General features: G+C 37.9%; 1 protein-coding gene across 10 annotated transcripts in view; it reads left to right on the top strand.

Moving 5' to 3' along the window:
* Positions 1–7,268: 7,268 nt before the first annotated feature.
* Positions 7,269–17,562, top strand: part of DPH6 (diphthamine biosynthesis 6) — a 229,962-nt gene continuing 219,668 nt past the window's right edge. For all 10 annotated transcript variants that reach the window (XR_004240725.1, XM_032111720.1, XM_032111723.1 and 7 more), the window contains exons 1-3: positions 7,269–7,351; positions 11,787–11,881; positions 14,155–14,348. Coding sequence is in view for 9 of the 10 variants with exons in the window: in XM_032111720.1 (XP_031967611.1) it covers positions 7,329–7,351; positions 11,787–11,881; positions 14,155–14,348 (312 nt within the window). In the remaining variant the exon portion in view is untranslated. The remainder of the gene's footprint in view (positions 7,352–11,786; positions 11,882–14,154; positions 14,349–17,562) is intronic.

Here is a 17,562-nt window from a genome sequence, read left to right as displayed (position 1 = left end):
CAGCCCAGAACTGGCAACGGCACCTAGCAAATTGAAATCCATGTTCACACAGCAAAAACCAGGGACAGTCCTCTGGGTGAGTGGCATAGCTGATTATGGACAGAGAATCTGTGAAGTGATCCAGTAGTTCACAAAACTGCCTTTCAATCTCTGCACATGGATGGTAAACTTTTGCTTGTCTCAGCTCATATTCCTAAAGTTGTAATGATTTTTTTAACATTACTGTAGTAGTACGACTGCAAAGATGTTTGGTTTTGAAAATCATAATGCTTATATGAACACCAGAGAGCAGGTGTCCTGGTTTTTGTCTTTGCACAACTTTTCAGGCATTACAGAACCATGGAAAAACTAGAAGAGATATTTTTGTTCTAAACCAGTTCTTATCAATATAGTAATCAGAAGTACCTTTCAGACTCTTGAAAAGTATTTCTTTGCTTCAAAGCTTAAACAACATCAAAGAAAGCATACAAAGAAGTGTTGGAAAGGAAGTAACATGCCCTTATTTTTAGCACTTGCCCACTTGTCACTCTTAAACTCTCATCTGCCTTTCAAATGTAGTGTAATCTAATTTTTATGCATACTGTATGCTCATACAGTCAATTTCCTCATTTCAGAGTATGTTGAGTTTGGTAAAGGCTTTTGTACTTTTCCTTAACCTGTTTCAGAAATAGCACTGTCACCATTTGTCTCAGTAACATATAGGATGATGAAAATTGACATTTTTCTATATAGAAGTGAAAAGAATATTAGTTTTATCAAAGACTAGCTCTCCTCTTCCCCTCCAGTTAGATTTGAATTTGGTCACTTCAGGGCTTACTGTGTAGGATGATTTTGAGCAATGGTCGCTGTGGTTGCAGGCCCTATCACCTAATAATTGACCATGACAGGAATTGTATGTCCGAAGCCAAGGGGTAGAGTGAATAGCATATGTCAGGGTCAATTATAAGGTGGAAGACCCTGCAACAAAAAAGACTGCACTGATTAGAGCATGATGTTGACATGGGAGCTAAAGCTTCAATGTTATTTCAAAGGGCACTGTCACAGCCACCCTTCCTCCAGGACTCAAAATCAGACACAGAGTATGTCAAGTGGTTTATACTACACATGATGTCATACAGTTCAATGGGACATTGGAAGCTAAAACTGATTTGTTGCTTTTTTTCAGCAATAAAATGCTTTCTCTGTATCACTCAAAACTAAGCTCACTACACTTTGCTAATTAGGTCAAAACAGCTCCATACTTACTAGATTAATTCTCTCTTGAAAAATCTAACTGTGAGATGAAGAGTATTAAATGTGACACATTAAAATCTGTTTTGATTGGTAAAGTTATTAATGTTATTTTTACCGGCAAAATTGAACAGACTAGGAACAGTGGAATGAAAAGAAAATAGTCATTTTTATTACTTACAGCTCTGTTACAAATATTTTATGGTACAGGAAGATTTTGGCAATGAAACAAATGGGCCAAAAAACTTGCTGTTTGCTTATTCCCCTGAAACTTCACCAGCTTTAACTTACTCAAATATTTTAATCAATGATGAACTGCAGAACCATTTAGTAAGTGAGGAATGATCTCAAATTATATACAACTACAATAAGAGACTATAGTTCCTTTTTGTATCTTCATTGCAACAATTCAATTTTCTGAGTCTTTTCACTGAAAGCTGTTTCTTTAAATTTCTGTGTCTCTGTAAAAATATCCAGGCCATTTCTGCCTACAAGATCCCAGTGGTTTAGCTCATGATGATGGAGAAGATACTGTAGCTTAACCTAATTAACTAGATAGCTAATTTCTCTCTGTTCTCATGGATTATTATCCATGACCACATTTTTTCTGGGTGTTTTTCAGCCAATAGATAGTTAACTCCCAATAAATTAAAGCCTATAGTTTTAGATTCAAATTTTTTGGATGATGAACACATTTTAAGGATTACTGAGCCTAGGCTCTTTCTTCCTCTCTAGAATGGTTAATACGAGAGCATAGTCTCTAACATGCAGGAACACTCCAAAATTGGTCTTCAGTCTTCACTGGCAGTTAATATAGCTTCACAGGAAATATCTCATTTAGATGACAGGGTCTTGGTTTTGAATCTTGTACATGTACTTCTTTACAATGAAGTCATCTTTGATTTACATTTTTTTCAATGCATCATTAGATTAGCTTGTACATTTGTTCGTATTTAAAATTTACACAAAAAATTAAAATCTTTATTTCTAAAACTCCCATTTTTTTAATAAGTGAGAAAAAGTGAGGAGAATATAAAAGTGCTTTAAACCTGTAAATCTAACATCCCCACTTAATTTCAATCAAAATAGATATATGTAGAACAGAAGCTCCTTTATTACTACAGGCTTTCTGGTGACCTGGAGATGATCAGACATATTTTTTTTCTTGAAAGTATTTAAAGACTTCACATGGAGAAAAATACATTTAAATCCCATGGATTAAGCTGAACAGAAAAAAGGTAAATTAATTATTTTGGTAGTCACACTCAACAGTTTCTCTTGGTGGTAATTAATGTTAGTGCTAATAGTTTACTAATAGAGTAAAATACTAATTAGTTTACTAATAGAGTAAAAAATTGGAGCACTGCAAACTCATCTAGTCAAGTGAAAAAACTGTTCATATGTCAGTGAATATTAATTTAGCTTGCAACTAATGCCTGATGGAAACACTGGTCATTTTGACAGAGGCATGACCTTATAAGGTTAATGTTATACTTTTGACTCTCTGAAGAATGGTAGATTGGTCAACAAAGTACATCAAAAGCTTAGAAAAACTGATATCATATAAGGACAATTACCTATTAGTCAAGAACCTATACAATGCTACCTTAGGCTAAATTCTGTTTGTGTCATGGTGGTTAATGAATACCGGTCTGAGAGTCCTAAAAAGTTCTATACAAAGGACAAAATAGAGTTGCTGAATTTCATAGTTCTGCAGACAGAATTCTAATCACCTATGAAAATGACAAGCCTTGTCTTACCAGAACTAAGAACGATAGGATTAGCTGTATATATATTTAGTAGTGTTTATATGGAGCACTTAAGAGCAAGGAGACAATAGGCCAAGTAAGTCATTTTTCACATACAGCGCTGATCACCAGGGCCATGTCTGTGTGAATGGCTGGAGATCAACCTTAAGTCAATGTATGCGTATTTTTGTCTAAAAAGAGCTGATCAGTGTGACAAGGTGATCAAGCTAATCTTAACAGCTTGCTTTATTTAGGGCATCATGCACTGTTAACATGGTTATGCAGCATTCAGAGCAATACACTTTATATCTGTTGAGCTGTAGAAATGTAGACAGTAGGACCTGGGGTCCTTGTACATCTGAATGGGGAGAGATGCTGCCTAAGAGATTTCTTTTATTGAGATTTTAGTAGTATGTCAATTCATCTCATGCCGCCAAACTAGAATTTTTTTCTCAAAATATAATGCTAGTTTATCTCACAGAGAAATTGAAACTATCCTGCATACTGTGAAGTAAGTGAAAATTCAGGGAAGCTGTCAATGACAGGCAGCTAAGGGAACTCTGCTGCCAGTTTCTTAGTTAAAAGTCCGATACATTCTCCTGTAAAATCTCAAACCATTTTTCTGTCTTACATAGGCAGCTTTAGGTATTAAGAGCAGCAAAAATTCTGCCACCGGTTAAATGAGGAAAACACCTCTGACTGTAGGGGAGTCAGAGCAGGACACCATAATAAGGGGCAATAGTGGCATACTGCCAGCTACATCCCTGAAAACTCTTACATTCCCATTCTGGACCTGGTAAGCAAAGGAGGAGATGATTTTCAAAATCTTTGTTTCAAAATGGAAATATTCTTCTAACGTTATATGTGCTTTATATATGCAGTATTCTGTTACTGGTGATTATAATAGGAAATCTTTTAATTAAGAACTTCATTAGTTCACCTTTAACTGCCAATCACCAGATAATTGGCCCTTTGCTAAGAGGCACTGCAGCTCAGGTATGCTAAAATGTCTGTTTCTCAGAATAACTTACTGAAAGTAAGTTATTTTTGGAACTCATTTATAAGAGAACTTAATTAACTATTCCACATCATTAGGGATACTGCATTGCTTTTTTCAATCCTCTGACAGGTTCCTCCAGTTATACTAATTCATTATCATTATTTTCAACTTTCTAGGCAGAAAAGGGTGAAAAAGAAACACTGAGCTATTGCAGGCCTTCTGTACAAACTAGCCAGTACTCCCCCAAGATGAAAGGCAGCTTTGGTGGATTTTACTGTTTGAGCTGCTGTGGCAGTATGGCAGAATGTCTTGGGGCAAGCAGCTTGAGAGATGGTGCACTGTCTTTTGTCCACTGTCATATAGCAGAACTTTTCAAGAGGAGTGACACTACACCAGAGCTATTCCATTAGGTGAATGAGAGTGGAAAGATTTTCTCATAACATATATTCCACATAATTTGAGAACAGCATCCTTTTGGCTAAAATGCAAATTTTTTTTGAAGCACCACTTTATTAATTCAATTTTTATATACTTTGCATATTCTGGGACCCAAATGCCACTTTTTTTTATTTGTGCAAATAACTACTGATGTCCTCATCAAATGGAAGCAAAATTTCCAAAAGTGGAAATTTGGATTTTTTGGAAGCTGTAAAACTGAATGCAATAGAAACATCCGCTCAAAACCCAGCCACATTGTATCAACAATAGATTAATAATAACAGACCTTTTCAAAAATGCAGGACTTCAGAATTACTTTTTTTGCAGATCTTCTAGCAACGCTACTTAGAAAAGATGTTTACAAGTCTTTGAATATTTGTTCTAAAGCTGTCCAATTACAGCTACAGATTATATGGCCTCTCCATTTCACAAAGCAGTACAATAATTTATGTACACGATTTTTACTTTCAATGTATCATTGCTAAGTATTGCAAACAAGCATCTTCTAAGTGTTTGCAACAACTACCTGAATTATTGGTTTTGTGATAATAAAAAAATAAGCATGTATCATTCAAACCCAGAAAATATAGAGGTGATGTATCACAGAATTACCTTCCTCTTTTTTTTATTTTCTGGGCAATAAATCAAATAACTTTGTTGTGCCTTTTTTTACAGTTCCTCGGAGGTCTGGTTATTTTCTACTAGTTCATGTACTATGCAGTATTGGTTCATTCATTTTAGTAATCTCTGCTAAAATCTCTCTTCTAGATCAAAACAGGTCTGCATTACCTTTCTGAGCTAAAAAGAGAAGTCTCAACCCCTAAAAAAATTCCTGCAGTTTCATCAGAATTTCACATCTAAGACACCCTCTTTTAGATCACCTAGGATGCTTTGAAGAACAGAAAAAGCTTTCAAAGATTTATTCATTATATGATCATCAATAAACTAGTAGGAAACTTTAGTGCCCTGTAAGCAATTCCAAGGCAAGTCAAATATTGTCTCATGATGATGGCTGTGACAGTCTAAGCATGAACTGAAGATTTTTTTTTTTATGTGTGTTTTTTGCAATTATTCTAATGCAGAAAAATCTATGTTATGTTTACTACTTCTCCACAACTACATAGCATATAAGTTTTATATAAATTGTTATTTCTTAAGTTTTCAAAAGTGTATTTAGGAAGACATCATCATCTTCATATCTGCCCATAATTATCTACTCCTATTATAGTGATTTACTGTACAAATCATGTGCTGACCAAAATAATCTAAAAAAAAAAAAAAAAAAAGTGGTTTTTCAAGCTGTTTCATGAGCTGTATATATATAAAAAAAACTTATATACTTGTCTCACTACACATTTATTTTGGTACATTTATCACTTTAACAAAATGTTTTTTAGAATATTTTCTTCCATCTTATCTTTTCCTGGGAACTTCATACTCAACAACCTATGTGCAAGGAACTAATATAAAACCCGAGTGATACAGATTGTTATACAGTATTGTATAATATCATGTTACAGGGGACTGGTAAACTAGCACTCACAGCGCATAAAGCATTTATCCCAGGATTGAGGAACAGAGCCTTTTGTGCTATCTGCAGCGTTTGCTGCAACTAAATTTAACAGGAACCATGAACGGGCATTTGTAGTCACTGCAGGTGGCAGGCTGGCACCGCAGGGAGCGGGGCAGCCCCGAGGCTCACCCTGAGGCACTGCGCTGGTACTGCTCACCCTGCACGACGGGCTCCAGCCAGGGTACGCAAACTGCGCTCCAGTGGCTTCTTGTCCCGTTTCAATCTCCCAGGCCTTTGAAATCAAAGCCTGGAGAGTGGCGGGCCCTTAGACTGATGCTCAAAACCCTGCCACAATACCACCAGCAATGTCTTCATCTGGTGGTATAGGACTCCTAAAATTAGTCTAGCAATAAAGTTTATTCCGCAGAACTAACCCACACGTTTCTTCTGTGACATGGGAGAAATAAACTTGTGTGTCAGGTGTCAAAAGACTGGACACCTGGGTAAGCTTCTGACTCAGCCTGCAAACCTCCAGAGGCGTCTGTCATGTGCCCCACGGCGGGATTGCTCAGAAAACTGGCCCAAAAGAGGGATCAGATGACGAGATCAGATTTTCGGTCTGCAGCAGCTGAACCCGAGGGTACAGATGGACATTTTGTGCTCGCCTGCGAGCAGAGAGCCCTTCGGCAAGGCAGCCAGGTCAGCTCGCCTCCTCCTCCCTCCTCGCCGCCGCGATCGCTGGCCCGCGGTGACTTCTGAAGCCCCGCGGCACCTCCTGCCCTCGCTACGGGCCCTGCCGGTCCCCCTGCCCCGGGCCGCGATGGAGTTGCGACTACACCCTGCAGTCCCCCCGGCGGGCACCCCATGGGGAGGGGGCGGCCTCTCTCGGTCGGCCCTGTTCCCTAGGAAGCAGTCGCTTGGAGCAGGTCCGGGGCTCTTCGCTGAAGGCCAGATGGCAACAGGCAAACAAGGGGAAGCGGCAGGAGCGCCGGGCGATGCCCTCAAACGGCCAGCGTGGGCCTGCCGGCGCAGCCGCCCTGCCCTCCATAGGCGCCCGGCGCTCTGCCTCCGCGGCCGCACCCTTCTCCCGCCCACCCCCGGGCCGCGCCCGGGCTCTGCCGGCCCAAGCCGACGCGCAGCATCGCGGCGGCGGCAGCGCACCTCTCCGGGCACGGGCCGCCGGCGGCTCGCCGAGCCTCGGTCTGTGCAGGCAGTCTGCCGGCCTGCCCCGGGAGGAGGGCCCGCCGAGGGGAGGCGGCCAAGCGGTAGCGGTAGCAACGGAGGAGCCGGCGGCGTGCGCAGCCCCGGGTGGCTGTGGCGACCAGGCTCCTTCCCCGCTGCGCTTGCCGGCTGTCGCCCACCTCCCTGTCAGTGTAACCGCCCCCGGCCTGCGAGCAACATGAGAGTAGTGGCATTGATCAGGTAACGCGCTGATGGAGCGCCAATGTGAGGGAGCGAGGGGCGTCTCGCAGGCGGAGAGAGGGCGCGGGGAGAAGCCCTGCCCGCCCGGGGGTCGCGCTCCACCCAGCGCCGCCCGGGAGACCCGCCCGGCCCTTTCCGCCCGGCCTTCCCGCCCATGCGTTTCCTGCTGCCCCCCTTCCTCTGCCCTGGCGACTTTTTCCCAGCCGTCTGTCGCTTGTGCCCGTGGTCCCTGGTCTGGCCGTCTCCCAGTGCTGCGGCGGGACGGTCCCTGCCTGCGAGCAGGGTGAGGCTGGGACAGTTTCCCTTTCGGTTGTCCCGCGTTCCCGAAGAGTTTATGAACAACCGGTGTCTTTTAAAAATGAAATAAAAAACCCCCAAACACAACCAACCAACCACCCCACCCCCCCAACCAACACCTACAGTTATTTCCCCCAGTCGCTTGCTCTTCGTTATGCCGGTCTCTCGGGTTAGTCTGTCTGCAGCGCGGCGAGAGCCGGGGCCGCCGGCAGCGCCTTCGCCGGGGGCGCAGAACGTGGGCCGCATGTCCTGCTTTAAAAAGGGGGTTGTGCTCATTTGCAGTTCAATATCCAGGTGCTTTTGCTTTCCAAGTATCTTAAGGTCTTTCAGGACAAATTTCCTGAACCCTTAACGATAGATTTTTGTAGTATGTTTTTTGCGAGAGATTGAATTTTGCTAGTTTTAAAATGATGAAACTACCTCGTTTAAATAGTTGGAGTTGGACACAGCCCTGCCTGTCAGAGGTTTCTGTTTGCCATCCTCCCCCCCCACGCCCCAATGCCCTTTTGTAAGTTACTTTGTCAGTTTCTGCAGTTCTTGTAAATTTTTTGTTTGTTTTTTCAGAAACATTAACAGTTTCTAGTAAGGTCAGGCATGTGTTTTTCTTGAAGAAACAGTAGTTAATTTAAAAAGAACGAGCTAGGAAACCTCTAAATGGAAAAGAATTGTGCAGATGTGAGCTGTGTATTTTTACTTTTGGGTGCAGTAGCTATTTACCTGAGCCCAAATATTGAATGTATTAAATTCTTTCAGGGAATGTCTAATGTCAAACCTTTTTGAAATTGGAATTTGGCCACAACAATTGCAAATCATTCCAAACATCATGCAAAGAGGAGGAAATACAGGAAATGTTATCTGTTTCTCAAGATTTGCTTAAATATGGTGTAGGGAAATTCAGCTTAAATGCTTTTTTTCATTTTATATATAAGACTTTGTCTTTCAGGTTTATTTACTTTGATATTCTCTTAAGCAGAGGAATGTGTTAAAAGGCAGGATGGAATAAAATCCTATAAACAGGTTTCTAACACAATTGCTATTTTAATGGTCTATTTTACAAGGGTGGATTTAGTTTCAGTAATAGTTTTAAGAAGAGTTTTAAAGAGACATCAAAGTGTCTGAAGTCTTTGTAACAGATCTAACCAAAGATCAGAGGGGAAAAAAAGTATTTGAAAAGTGCTTCTTACTTTTGCAAAGGTCAGGATTATGTATGAAACTGCTTTAACCTGGTTTTTTTTTTCCTTTTAGAATGTTTGCCACACTAAAAGTTGATAGTCTTGTTTTAAGGTGGTATTTATGGGGTAAACCCGGCATTGTGTTTTGTGCTAAATCATAGACATTTTAAAGCCAGTCTTCAACCTGAAATATGATGGTTTTCAACTCTTTAAAATTCTTCTAGATTTTTTTTTAACTGTAAATGGTTATACTTGTCTATAGAAAGTAATTTTGCTCAGAAGTCTTTTATAGGTTCATATCTTCATGATTATCCTGTTATTTTCTTCTGGTATTTTGTCTATAAGCCTGCTGTTAACATACTTGCAGCATTATCAAAAAAGAACCCCAACTGGCCTCACTTTGGAGCTTTCTGTAAAAAGGCCTTGTGTTTTTTTTTATGATGACATTTGAGGGGGATCCCCAGGCTATCACAGTACTTGCCTTCATCTGTCTTCTGTGGACTATGCTGAGTCCACCTTCCTCCCATAGCATGGGCTGTCTGGTGTCATTTGTCTTAACCATATTGTGTCTTACAGTTAGTTTGGAAGGTCATGTAGGTAGGCACCTTTTTGTTTGTTTCTTGGTACTGTTAGTTTTTAGGGCTATGGTAAATAATACTGAGACTAAATAACAATACAGTAGTATGTGATTCAGTAAGTACAAATTTCCACCTACTAACTGGTGGTCCAATGTAGGCAGTATGGACATAATTGCATCTTGAAACATCTTTATGTATATATATGCACATAAATTAATTGAAAATATTTATTCTTGTGACATTTTAATTTTTGATTTTGATTTCTTAAAATATTGAAATGCTGTGAACAGCTTAGGCAATTATCTATTGTCATACAATTACTCTTCTGAAGTGGTGTTCATAGTTAAAATCAGAACTAGTGGGAGACTTTTATTTTTTAGCATAAAGTCATTCAGAAAGAAAAGACTATTTGTCTCATGACTGTTAAGCATGAAAGTTCACATTATGAAGTGAATAGATTTTCAAGCTAACAAGAATGGTATCCAAAATTAATGAATGTATGATTTTAAAATTTTTTTTGTATGTCTGTGTTATAGGTTAGAAGAAAGTTGCAGGTGTGCATGAGAAGGATGTTAGGTAGAGATGGAGCCTCAAAGTAGGAATCTACTATATTTATATTTACTTTTGTTTTAGCAGTGAAACAGAAGCAACTGCTTTACGAAAATCTGTTAAGTACAAAAGGATGCCATGTTATTTACACTATTTCTACTTTAGATTGTAATTACACAGCAAATTAAAGACAGCATACAGAATTTTAGCATGGATAAAAGCAGAAATTGAGAGGAATAGCTAAAGGGTTACATTCCTGTAAGGCGCTTCCGAGCTCTTGTGTAGAGGGCTAGATAAAAGGGGGATCTTAATGCTGGAAATTCAGAAGAAGTTTGTTTCAAAATTACAGAATCATTTAGGTTGGAAAAGACCTCCAAGATTATCAAGTCCAACATTTGAGCGATCACCACTTGTCAATCAGACCATAGCACCAAGTTCCATGTCCAGTCATTTCTTGCACATCTCCAGGGATGGTAACTGCACCACCTCCCTGGGCAGCCCATTCAAATGCTTGACAGCTCTTCCCATGAAGGAATTCTTCCTGATGTCCAACTTGAACATCCCTGGTGCAGCTTGAGGCCATTTCCTCTTGTCCTTCTTCACTTGTTTTCAAGGGAGAAGAGGCCAACCCCCACCTTGCTACAACTCCTTTTCAGGTAGAAATAGTAATAGTGTGATCACAAGGAACACATTGATCTATTGTAGCAAGGACTGCTTGTACTATCTGTTCTCCTGTGCATGTCTCAGTGATTCTAAAACAAAATGCAGTTTTACAGAGCTTGTATAGATCTCTGTTGCAGTTCCTGACCTGGTTTTTGTGCCTTGGCATTTAAGGAAGCTGCACAGATTCTCCACCTGTAGTTGTACTTTGAAGGCCGTGAGTCTGAACATGGATCTTTTAAGCATTTAAGCATTCTTTTAAGAATTCTTAGTTTTATTGTAGATGTGATGTTTCTTTTTCTCTTGATTAAAATCCATAGAAATACTTTTTCAGTTACGCCACGAGAACAGGATTTTTTCCTCACTGATAGTGGAAAAGGTTCTGGTAGATCTTGAATGAATGTCAAAATTAAATGTATCCTCTGTGTTGGAGTATCTTCTCTTGGCCTCAGACAAGAATATGGTTATTTTTGCTTTTATATATTTTTGCTAGCGGTAATCATTTTTACTTGCAGTTAAATGCATTAAAAAATTTATACATACAATGCAGTGTCAACTGAAGCTACTGCCTGTAATAATTAAAGTTTTTGAGAACGGGAAGTATGTTCAAAATGTTGAAAGTTTAAGCAAAGTATCCCATGAAGGAGAAATACTATTCCTTACATAAGGTCAATAAGGTTGGAGAAGACCTTTAAGATACTGAGTCCAGCCATTAACCTGACACTGCCAGTCCGCTACAAAAATGTGTCCCTAGGCAGCACCTCTACATGACAGATCTAATTTAAAAGGATTACTGATGCTGGCAACTTGCTGGAGCAGATTTTGGTTTTTTTATCCAAGTTAACTAGTAATGAATACAGAGTAATTTGTCTGGAGTGGAAGACAGTCTTTGAAGAGATTCCAGTGTCAGTGTGTCTTCTTCATGTAACCTCTCAGATTAATAGTAAGATACAAATATGTATGGGCTTTATGGTTACTGTATTCAGGCACTACACATATATAGTAAATGTATGGTGAAATCATTCTTTTTCTACCATTAATATTCTACAGCTGTTTTCACATTTCAAAACTTTATAACCAGCTCCAGTAACACTAATTTTTGAACAGTTAGGCGAAAGGTATAACGGAATAAAACTTTTATCTGTACTTTTAATTGCCACTATTTTCTTTTTCTTACAGTGGTGGGAAGGACAGTTGTTATAATATGATGCAGTGTGTTGCTGCTGGGCATCAGATTGTTGCTCTAGCCAATTTAAGACCTGCTGAAAATACAGGTATGAAAGCCACATATCTTATAGGAAATTTAAAAAAATATGTATTAGAAACAATGGAGACACAGCTGTGCCTGAATTAAGTTTGTTTATATGTTTTTATGTAGTTTTGCATATTGAAGGCCAATATGGAAACTTAGGTAGAAAAAAAGAAGATGCAATGGAAAGGTATTAAATGTATTTTTCCATAAAGGGGAAAAAAAGGCCCACAAGAATAGAAGATCAATAAAAGAAAGGCTTACACAATTTGAAAATGAGAATACAGACATCCTGGTGGTAAACAACAGGATTGTGTGAATTCAGTAGCACAAATGCTAAAAGGTAATAGATGATGTCATCAACCAAAACTAGCAGTGTACTTCTAGAAACGCTTTAAACTGGTGCTAAACTAAATGCTGTAAACCATTCCAGCTGCCAAAAATGCACCATTGTGCTGCTGCTCATCCATTTTTATCTTTGTTTGTCTTTCTCCATTATTCTAACCCAGCATCTGTGAACTGAATTGAGGAACTGATGTGGGTTGGTATTGACCTTGATGCACATATTTTCCCTGCTTTTTTCCTTCCTTTTCGGTTGGACTGATTTTTTGGTCAGTTCCTCACAGGCTCCACCTTATTTTCTGTGAAAAAGGATGGGGCAAACTCAGGTAGTCAGTGGTGAGGTGAGAGCGTGAGCTAAGTACTTGTACGCCGGAATAAAGCACAAATTGAAGTGAGACTTGAAAAGCAAGTGAGTTGTTTCCAGTTGGTAGGGGAGAATGTTAAAGTATGTTAAACTAGGTTCACTGTTCAGCATATGTTAAGCAATTAAATATGATATTTGGTAACTGCATAGTAGGAGGGTATGCAGAAAGGGAAGGAAAAAGGGAGCTGCCATCACAAATGAGTCCTGGGCAGAACTGGCAAATGCTAGGACAGTATAGGAACAACTTTTTTTCTGGGTAGCTAGGACATAATAATCTCTAATCTTGTTGAAATATGTTGTCTTCAAACTAATTTATTCACATCAGAAATGTAGAAAGAATATTGTCATTAAAATCATAAAATGCTCTCTTTAAGTGTGTAGTTGGAAATTTTATAGAAAGTTAATTGAGGTGCTTCAGGCAATAGTGGATTCAATGCCATTTTTTTTTATTTTATCTTGTACCGCTGTTGCCTGGAGAGTCTCAATTAATAAAGAAACTGTGTATTCTAAGCAGAATATCAGTTAAAGACCTTGTCATTTTCATGTATGTTGAAATCACTGAATTTTCTTTTAAATCGACTCTTCTGGTCTAGGTTGGTTAGTTGTGGTTAGGGGTTTGGATTTGCCTCTTTTGTGCAGAACCAGGATCTGTTGTGTGGCATCAAAGGTGACATGACCTAATTCTTACATCACAAGTTAGTTACCTTGATCAATGTTACAGACCTTTTTCTTTTCAAGATGTGCTACATAGGTATACAGCAGAAATTTGTGGTGTCTCTATATAAATTCAGAGAAATACCAGTGTTACAAATTAGCATTAAAATAGTGAACTGTGTTAGCTTGTAATAAAGTGGAAATTTCACCAATAATGTTGTATTACTTTATCAATCTGTTTGAAATATTATCTAAAAAAATTATATGTAAATGGTTTGTTGTATAGCTTGAGATGTGATTCTAATTCGTGATATCTGCATTTTAGCTGTTTTTTCTTTATCTGCTAGCTACAAACTGCTTGTGAGAAAATTTGGTTCATTTTTTTCTCCTGGTTAGGGAAATAGTTTTTTGTTTATTAAAAAATGTCCAAACATTACAGTGGTCTACTTTTATTCTACCTAAGCGGGGATAGTCTCCTTTCATGATGACCATGATAACAATTCTAACAGTAAAGTTTTTGTAAATTTTGACAACCTATTCCTTATTCTCAGTGTTGCAGTGCATTATAAATTTCTTGCTCTGAGTATGTTGAAATACATCTGTTTGTGCCTCTGACCTGTGTTCCTATTAAAATTACCATATAAATAGGAGCAGAATTGGAACGATATGAGATTTTTTGGATGAAGCAGGAAGAAGAAAAGACACCACAATTTGCAAATAGGCAGCATGTTTGTGACAGATGTCTTCCTCTCCATACGTCTGTTGGGTGGAGAAATCTATTTTTTTTCTTTCCATGTTTATAGTGGTGTTGTCACCAAACATCTGTTTGTGAACTGAAAAATATTAACATTTAGATTTTCTCAGTGCTTTGTAGTATTGTGATTATCTGTAATTGTTGAAACAATGTACCTAATATGGTTATTTCTTAATTGTGGCAGGGCACACTGATGAATTGGACAGCTATATGTATCAGACAGTAGGACACCATGCCATTGACCTGTATGCTGATGCATTGAATTTGCCACTCTATCGTGGTTTTATAAAAGGTACCAGTGTAAATACTGGCAGAGTGTATACTGCATGCCAGGAAGATGAGGTTGAAGACCTTTACCAGCTCATGAAACTTGTTAAGGTATGCTGATTGAATATAATTACATAGTTGGGGATAATTATATTGCTTAGCTCATTTAGGAATTTAAGTAAATGATCCACTTAGGTATTTAAGGAAAGCTTTAAGAAAGAAATGGAACACTTTTATTTCTATTCTTTTCTTCTTTCTTGCCCTGTAAATATATAGCATAACTTATATTCTTCTTCCCTGATGTAAATCACACTTATTATCCTCATTTCAAGCCAAAACCTTTTTCCTATTTAATAAAAACACCTTGTGCTTGGCATGTACGACAAAAAATGTAATTGTGGCTATCATCTATAAATAGAATATTTAGGTTATTTTGCATTTGAAATAATTTATCGCTTGATTACTGTAATGAGAAATCTTTTGTATTTTGTGCATTTATCAATGTATGGAAAGTAATGTCTAGACATCTCTATCTGAGTACACTTATGATGTGTAAACCAGAATCTGTTATTTGTTTGTGTGTTCCAGATAATTTGCCAGGTATTACAGAATGTTTTACAACGATAGATTCTGGTAGCCCTGTGATTATATTCTAATATATGACAGAGTAGCAATAATGTATATCAATCAATCCTTTTTAGCTATAAAATCAATTAAAGGGAGACGATGAGCCCACCTTCTAAATCACTTGAAATTTATTCTCTCTTCTTTTTCAAAATCTTTCATATAGTACTTTATTTTCTACCAATATTAAATCAGATCTCATTGAAAAAAATAGAAAACCTCCCATTGGCTCTAGAGGTTTTTCACAATGTTTGAGTGATACGCTATGTTCATTCCAGCTAATTGTGTTGATTACTGCAGTGTACAGTACTAAAACCAGTACAATGTTCAGAAAATCGTAACTGTTATTTTAAAGAAAGTAAATATGTAATTTTATTGATCAAACTGGTATAGGCTACTTTCTGAAACTTCAGGTAAAGGTGTTTGTAGCCTTCAAGTCAGGTATTGAACATTTTCTAGTTTGCTTTCCTTCATTAAAATGAGAATTGAGATTCGTGAACCTAAATACTTCAGGCTCTATTTTGTATTCCGTTAAAAAAAAAAAAAATCAAATTGCAGATAAGACCTAAGAATGTGGTTTGAATGCAGTGTGCTTCCTGAACCATTTTGGAGTCAAATGTTGCATCTTCTAAACACTTTGGCAAGAAAATCCTGTTCTTATAAAGTAATCAAGATCATACACCTATGTTGGAGTATGAGACTACGGAACAGGAGAACAGTGCATGTAGGTGGCACAGCCTCGAGTTGTGCTGGGGAGGTTTACGTTGGGTATTAGGAAACGTTTCTTTGCTGAAAGGCTTATCAAGCTTTGGAACAGGCTGCTCAGGGAAATGGTTGAGTCACTGTCTCTGGAGGTATTTGAAAGTTGTGTAGACTGCGTGCCTAGGGTTTAGTGGTGGACTTGGCAGTATTAGGTTAATGGTTGGAATTGATGATTTCAAGGGTCTTTTGCAACCTAAATGATTCTATGATTATGCTCTAGAGTGCTTCACAGAGGTTTTAAATGGAATGTGCATATCCTGCAGTACAGGAATTGAAAGAAATATGATACAGCAGTTTTAAATTATTTTTGAACCATGATAGTATTAGAAATTAGAAGGACTGATATCTGCTGTCTCTTAAAGCTGCATACTAACAGCTTTCTGCTGCTGGGTAAGGTAATAAATTACTGATCAATTTAATTAAAAATGGGCAAATTAGTGGCAATTAAGATGATACTTCCTTTACGATTCTTGCTGTCTTTGGAGGAATGGATCCCTTACATAAATTAATGCTAGTGTTAAATCTTGACAGCTTCTGCTTTGGAAGTTTGTACATGGTAATTATAACTATAGCTGAAAGAGATGTTATCATGTTGTCTGGAACTAAATAACTATTTCTTTCCTGTATAGAAATATTAATTCCACTATATGATATCTTAAGACATAAATATTAACAATATACTGCCTTTATGTTAGACTTTGTACAACGATGTCTTTACAGTCAAACCTAGCTATGAAATTCTGATACAAAAATTTCAGTAAATGTCTTGTGTATTTTGATGAATAATTGCAAAATTATGAGGGGAAATAAACTACAGCAACTGTGGTATTTTAGTTTTAAGAAGAGAACTAACATTTTTCTTCTGTGTGTTAGCAGTAACTTTGAAAGCTTCCTGGTTTTATTTTTTCACATTTTTTAATAACTGCTGTTTAGTAGCTTTACTATTTAAGTCTTAATCACTGAGGATTTTGCTTTAGGAGCTTTTTTCCTCAGACGTTAATAGTTTTAAACAGAGAAGTCCATTTGCCTTCTCCTGAAGGGAGGGGATGAATTGTGTGGAAGCCTTGTCAAAACCATCTTTGAGTGATTGTAATTTTAAAACACTGGTCAAATAACATAGCTCTTTTTTTCTGTCAAATGGTTTGGGGCCAAGACTACAGGAAAGGTGTGTCCAAATCAAAATCACACGGTGTACCTTACTTTACCTTGTAAAAGAATGCTTCTATTGCAAGTACTTATTTAGTAAAAAATTAAAACAAAATACTTCTTAAAAAAACTGTATGAATTTGGACATATACAATGTTTTTAAAAACAGTATTTTGAGAAGAAGATTTCTAAAAAATGAAATATTCCCTCATAGTTCTGGAAAACCCAGGACAACAGTCCTCTTCTAGTTCATGTGACTCAGTGAGTGGTGCTGACTGTCAGTGACTGTAAACCTATTAATTTTATTGTCACAAACCCAGGTGATTGATAGGTATAAAGGAAATTTATATCTATTTTCTAGTTGCCTAATGCCATGTTTTAGGATCTGTATTCAGTATATATTGTGAAACATATCAGAGTACTTATATGATGTCTAAATGTATCTTACTATGCAGTGTTCACCTGATAGTAGAATATTTACTTCAAGAGACGTGTAAATCCTGAACTCTAAAGAATAATTTAATCTCCTCTCAATGTTACTGAATAAGGAATACTGATATCCTTGTTTGTTCCTGTCCCTATTGGAAATTTTCCTAGCCAAGCCTGTAAGCACTAGAGTTTCTTAGTTACCTGAATTATCTTTCAGGGTTTTTATAATGGTGCTGTCTTTGAAATGTGGTGGGAAACTGTATTTCTTTTCCTCTAGTGGCAGGAAAGACTGGAGCATAAAGGCATTTTTGTGAAACTTTCCTACGACATCTCAATTTAGGCAGTATTTAACTGTTTTCTCCCT

The sequence above is a fragment of the Corvus moneduloides genome, chromosome 6, assembly GCF_009650955.1.
Source record: "Corvus moneduloides isolate bCorMon1 chromosome 6, bCorMon1.pri, whole genome shotgun sequence".
Taxonomy (NCBI): domain Eukaryota; kingdom Metazoa; phylum Chordata; class Aves; order Passeriformes; family Corvidae; genus Corvus; species Corvus moneduloides.
The sequence above is the reverse complement of the archived record's forward strand: the minus strand, read 5'-3'. Positions and strand labels throughout refer to the sequence as shown.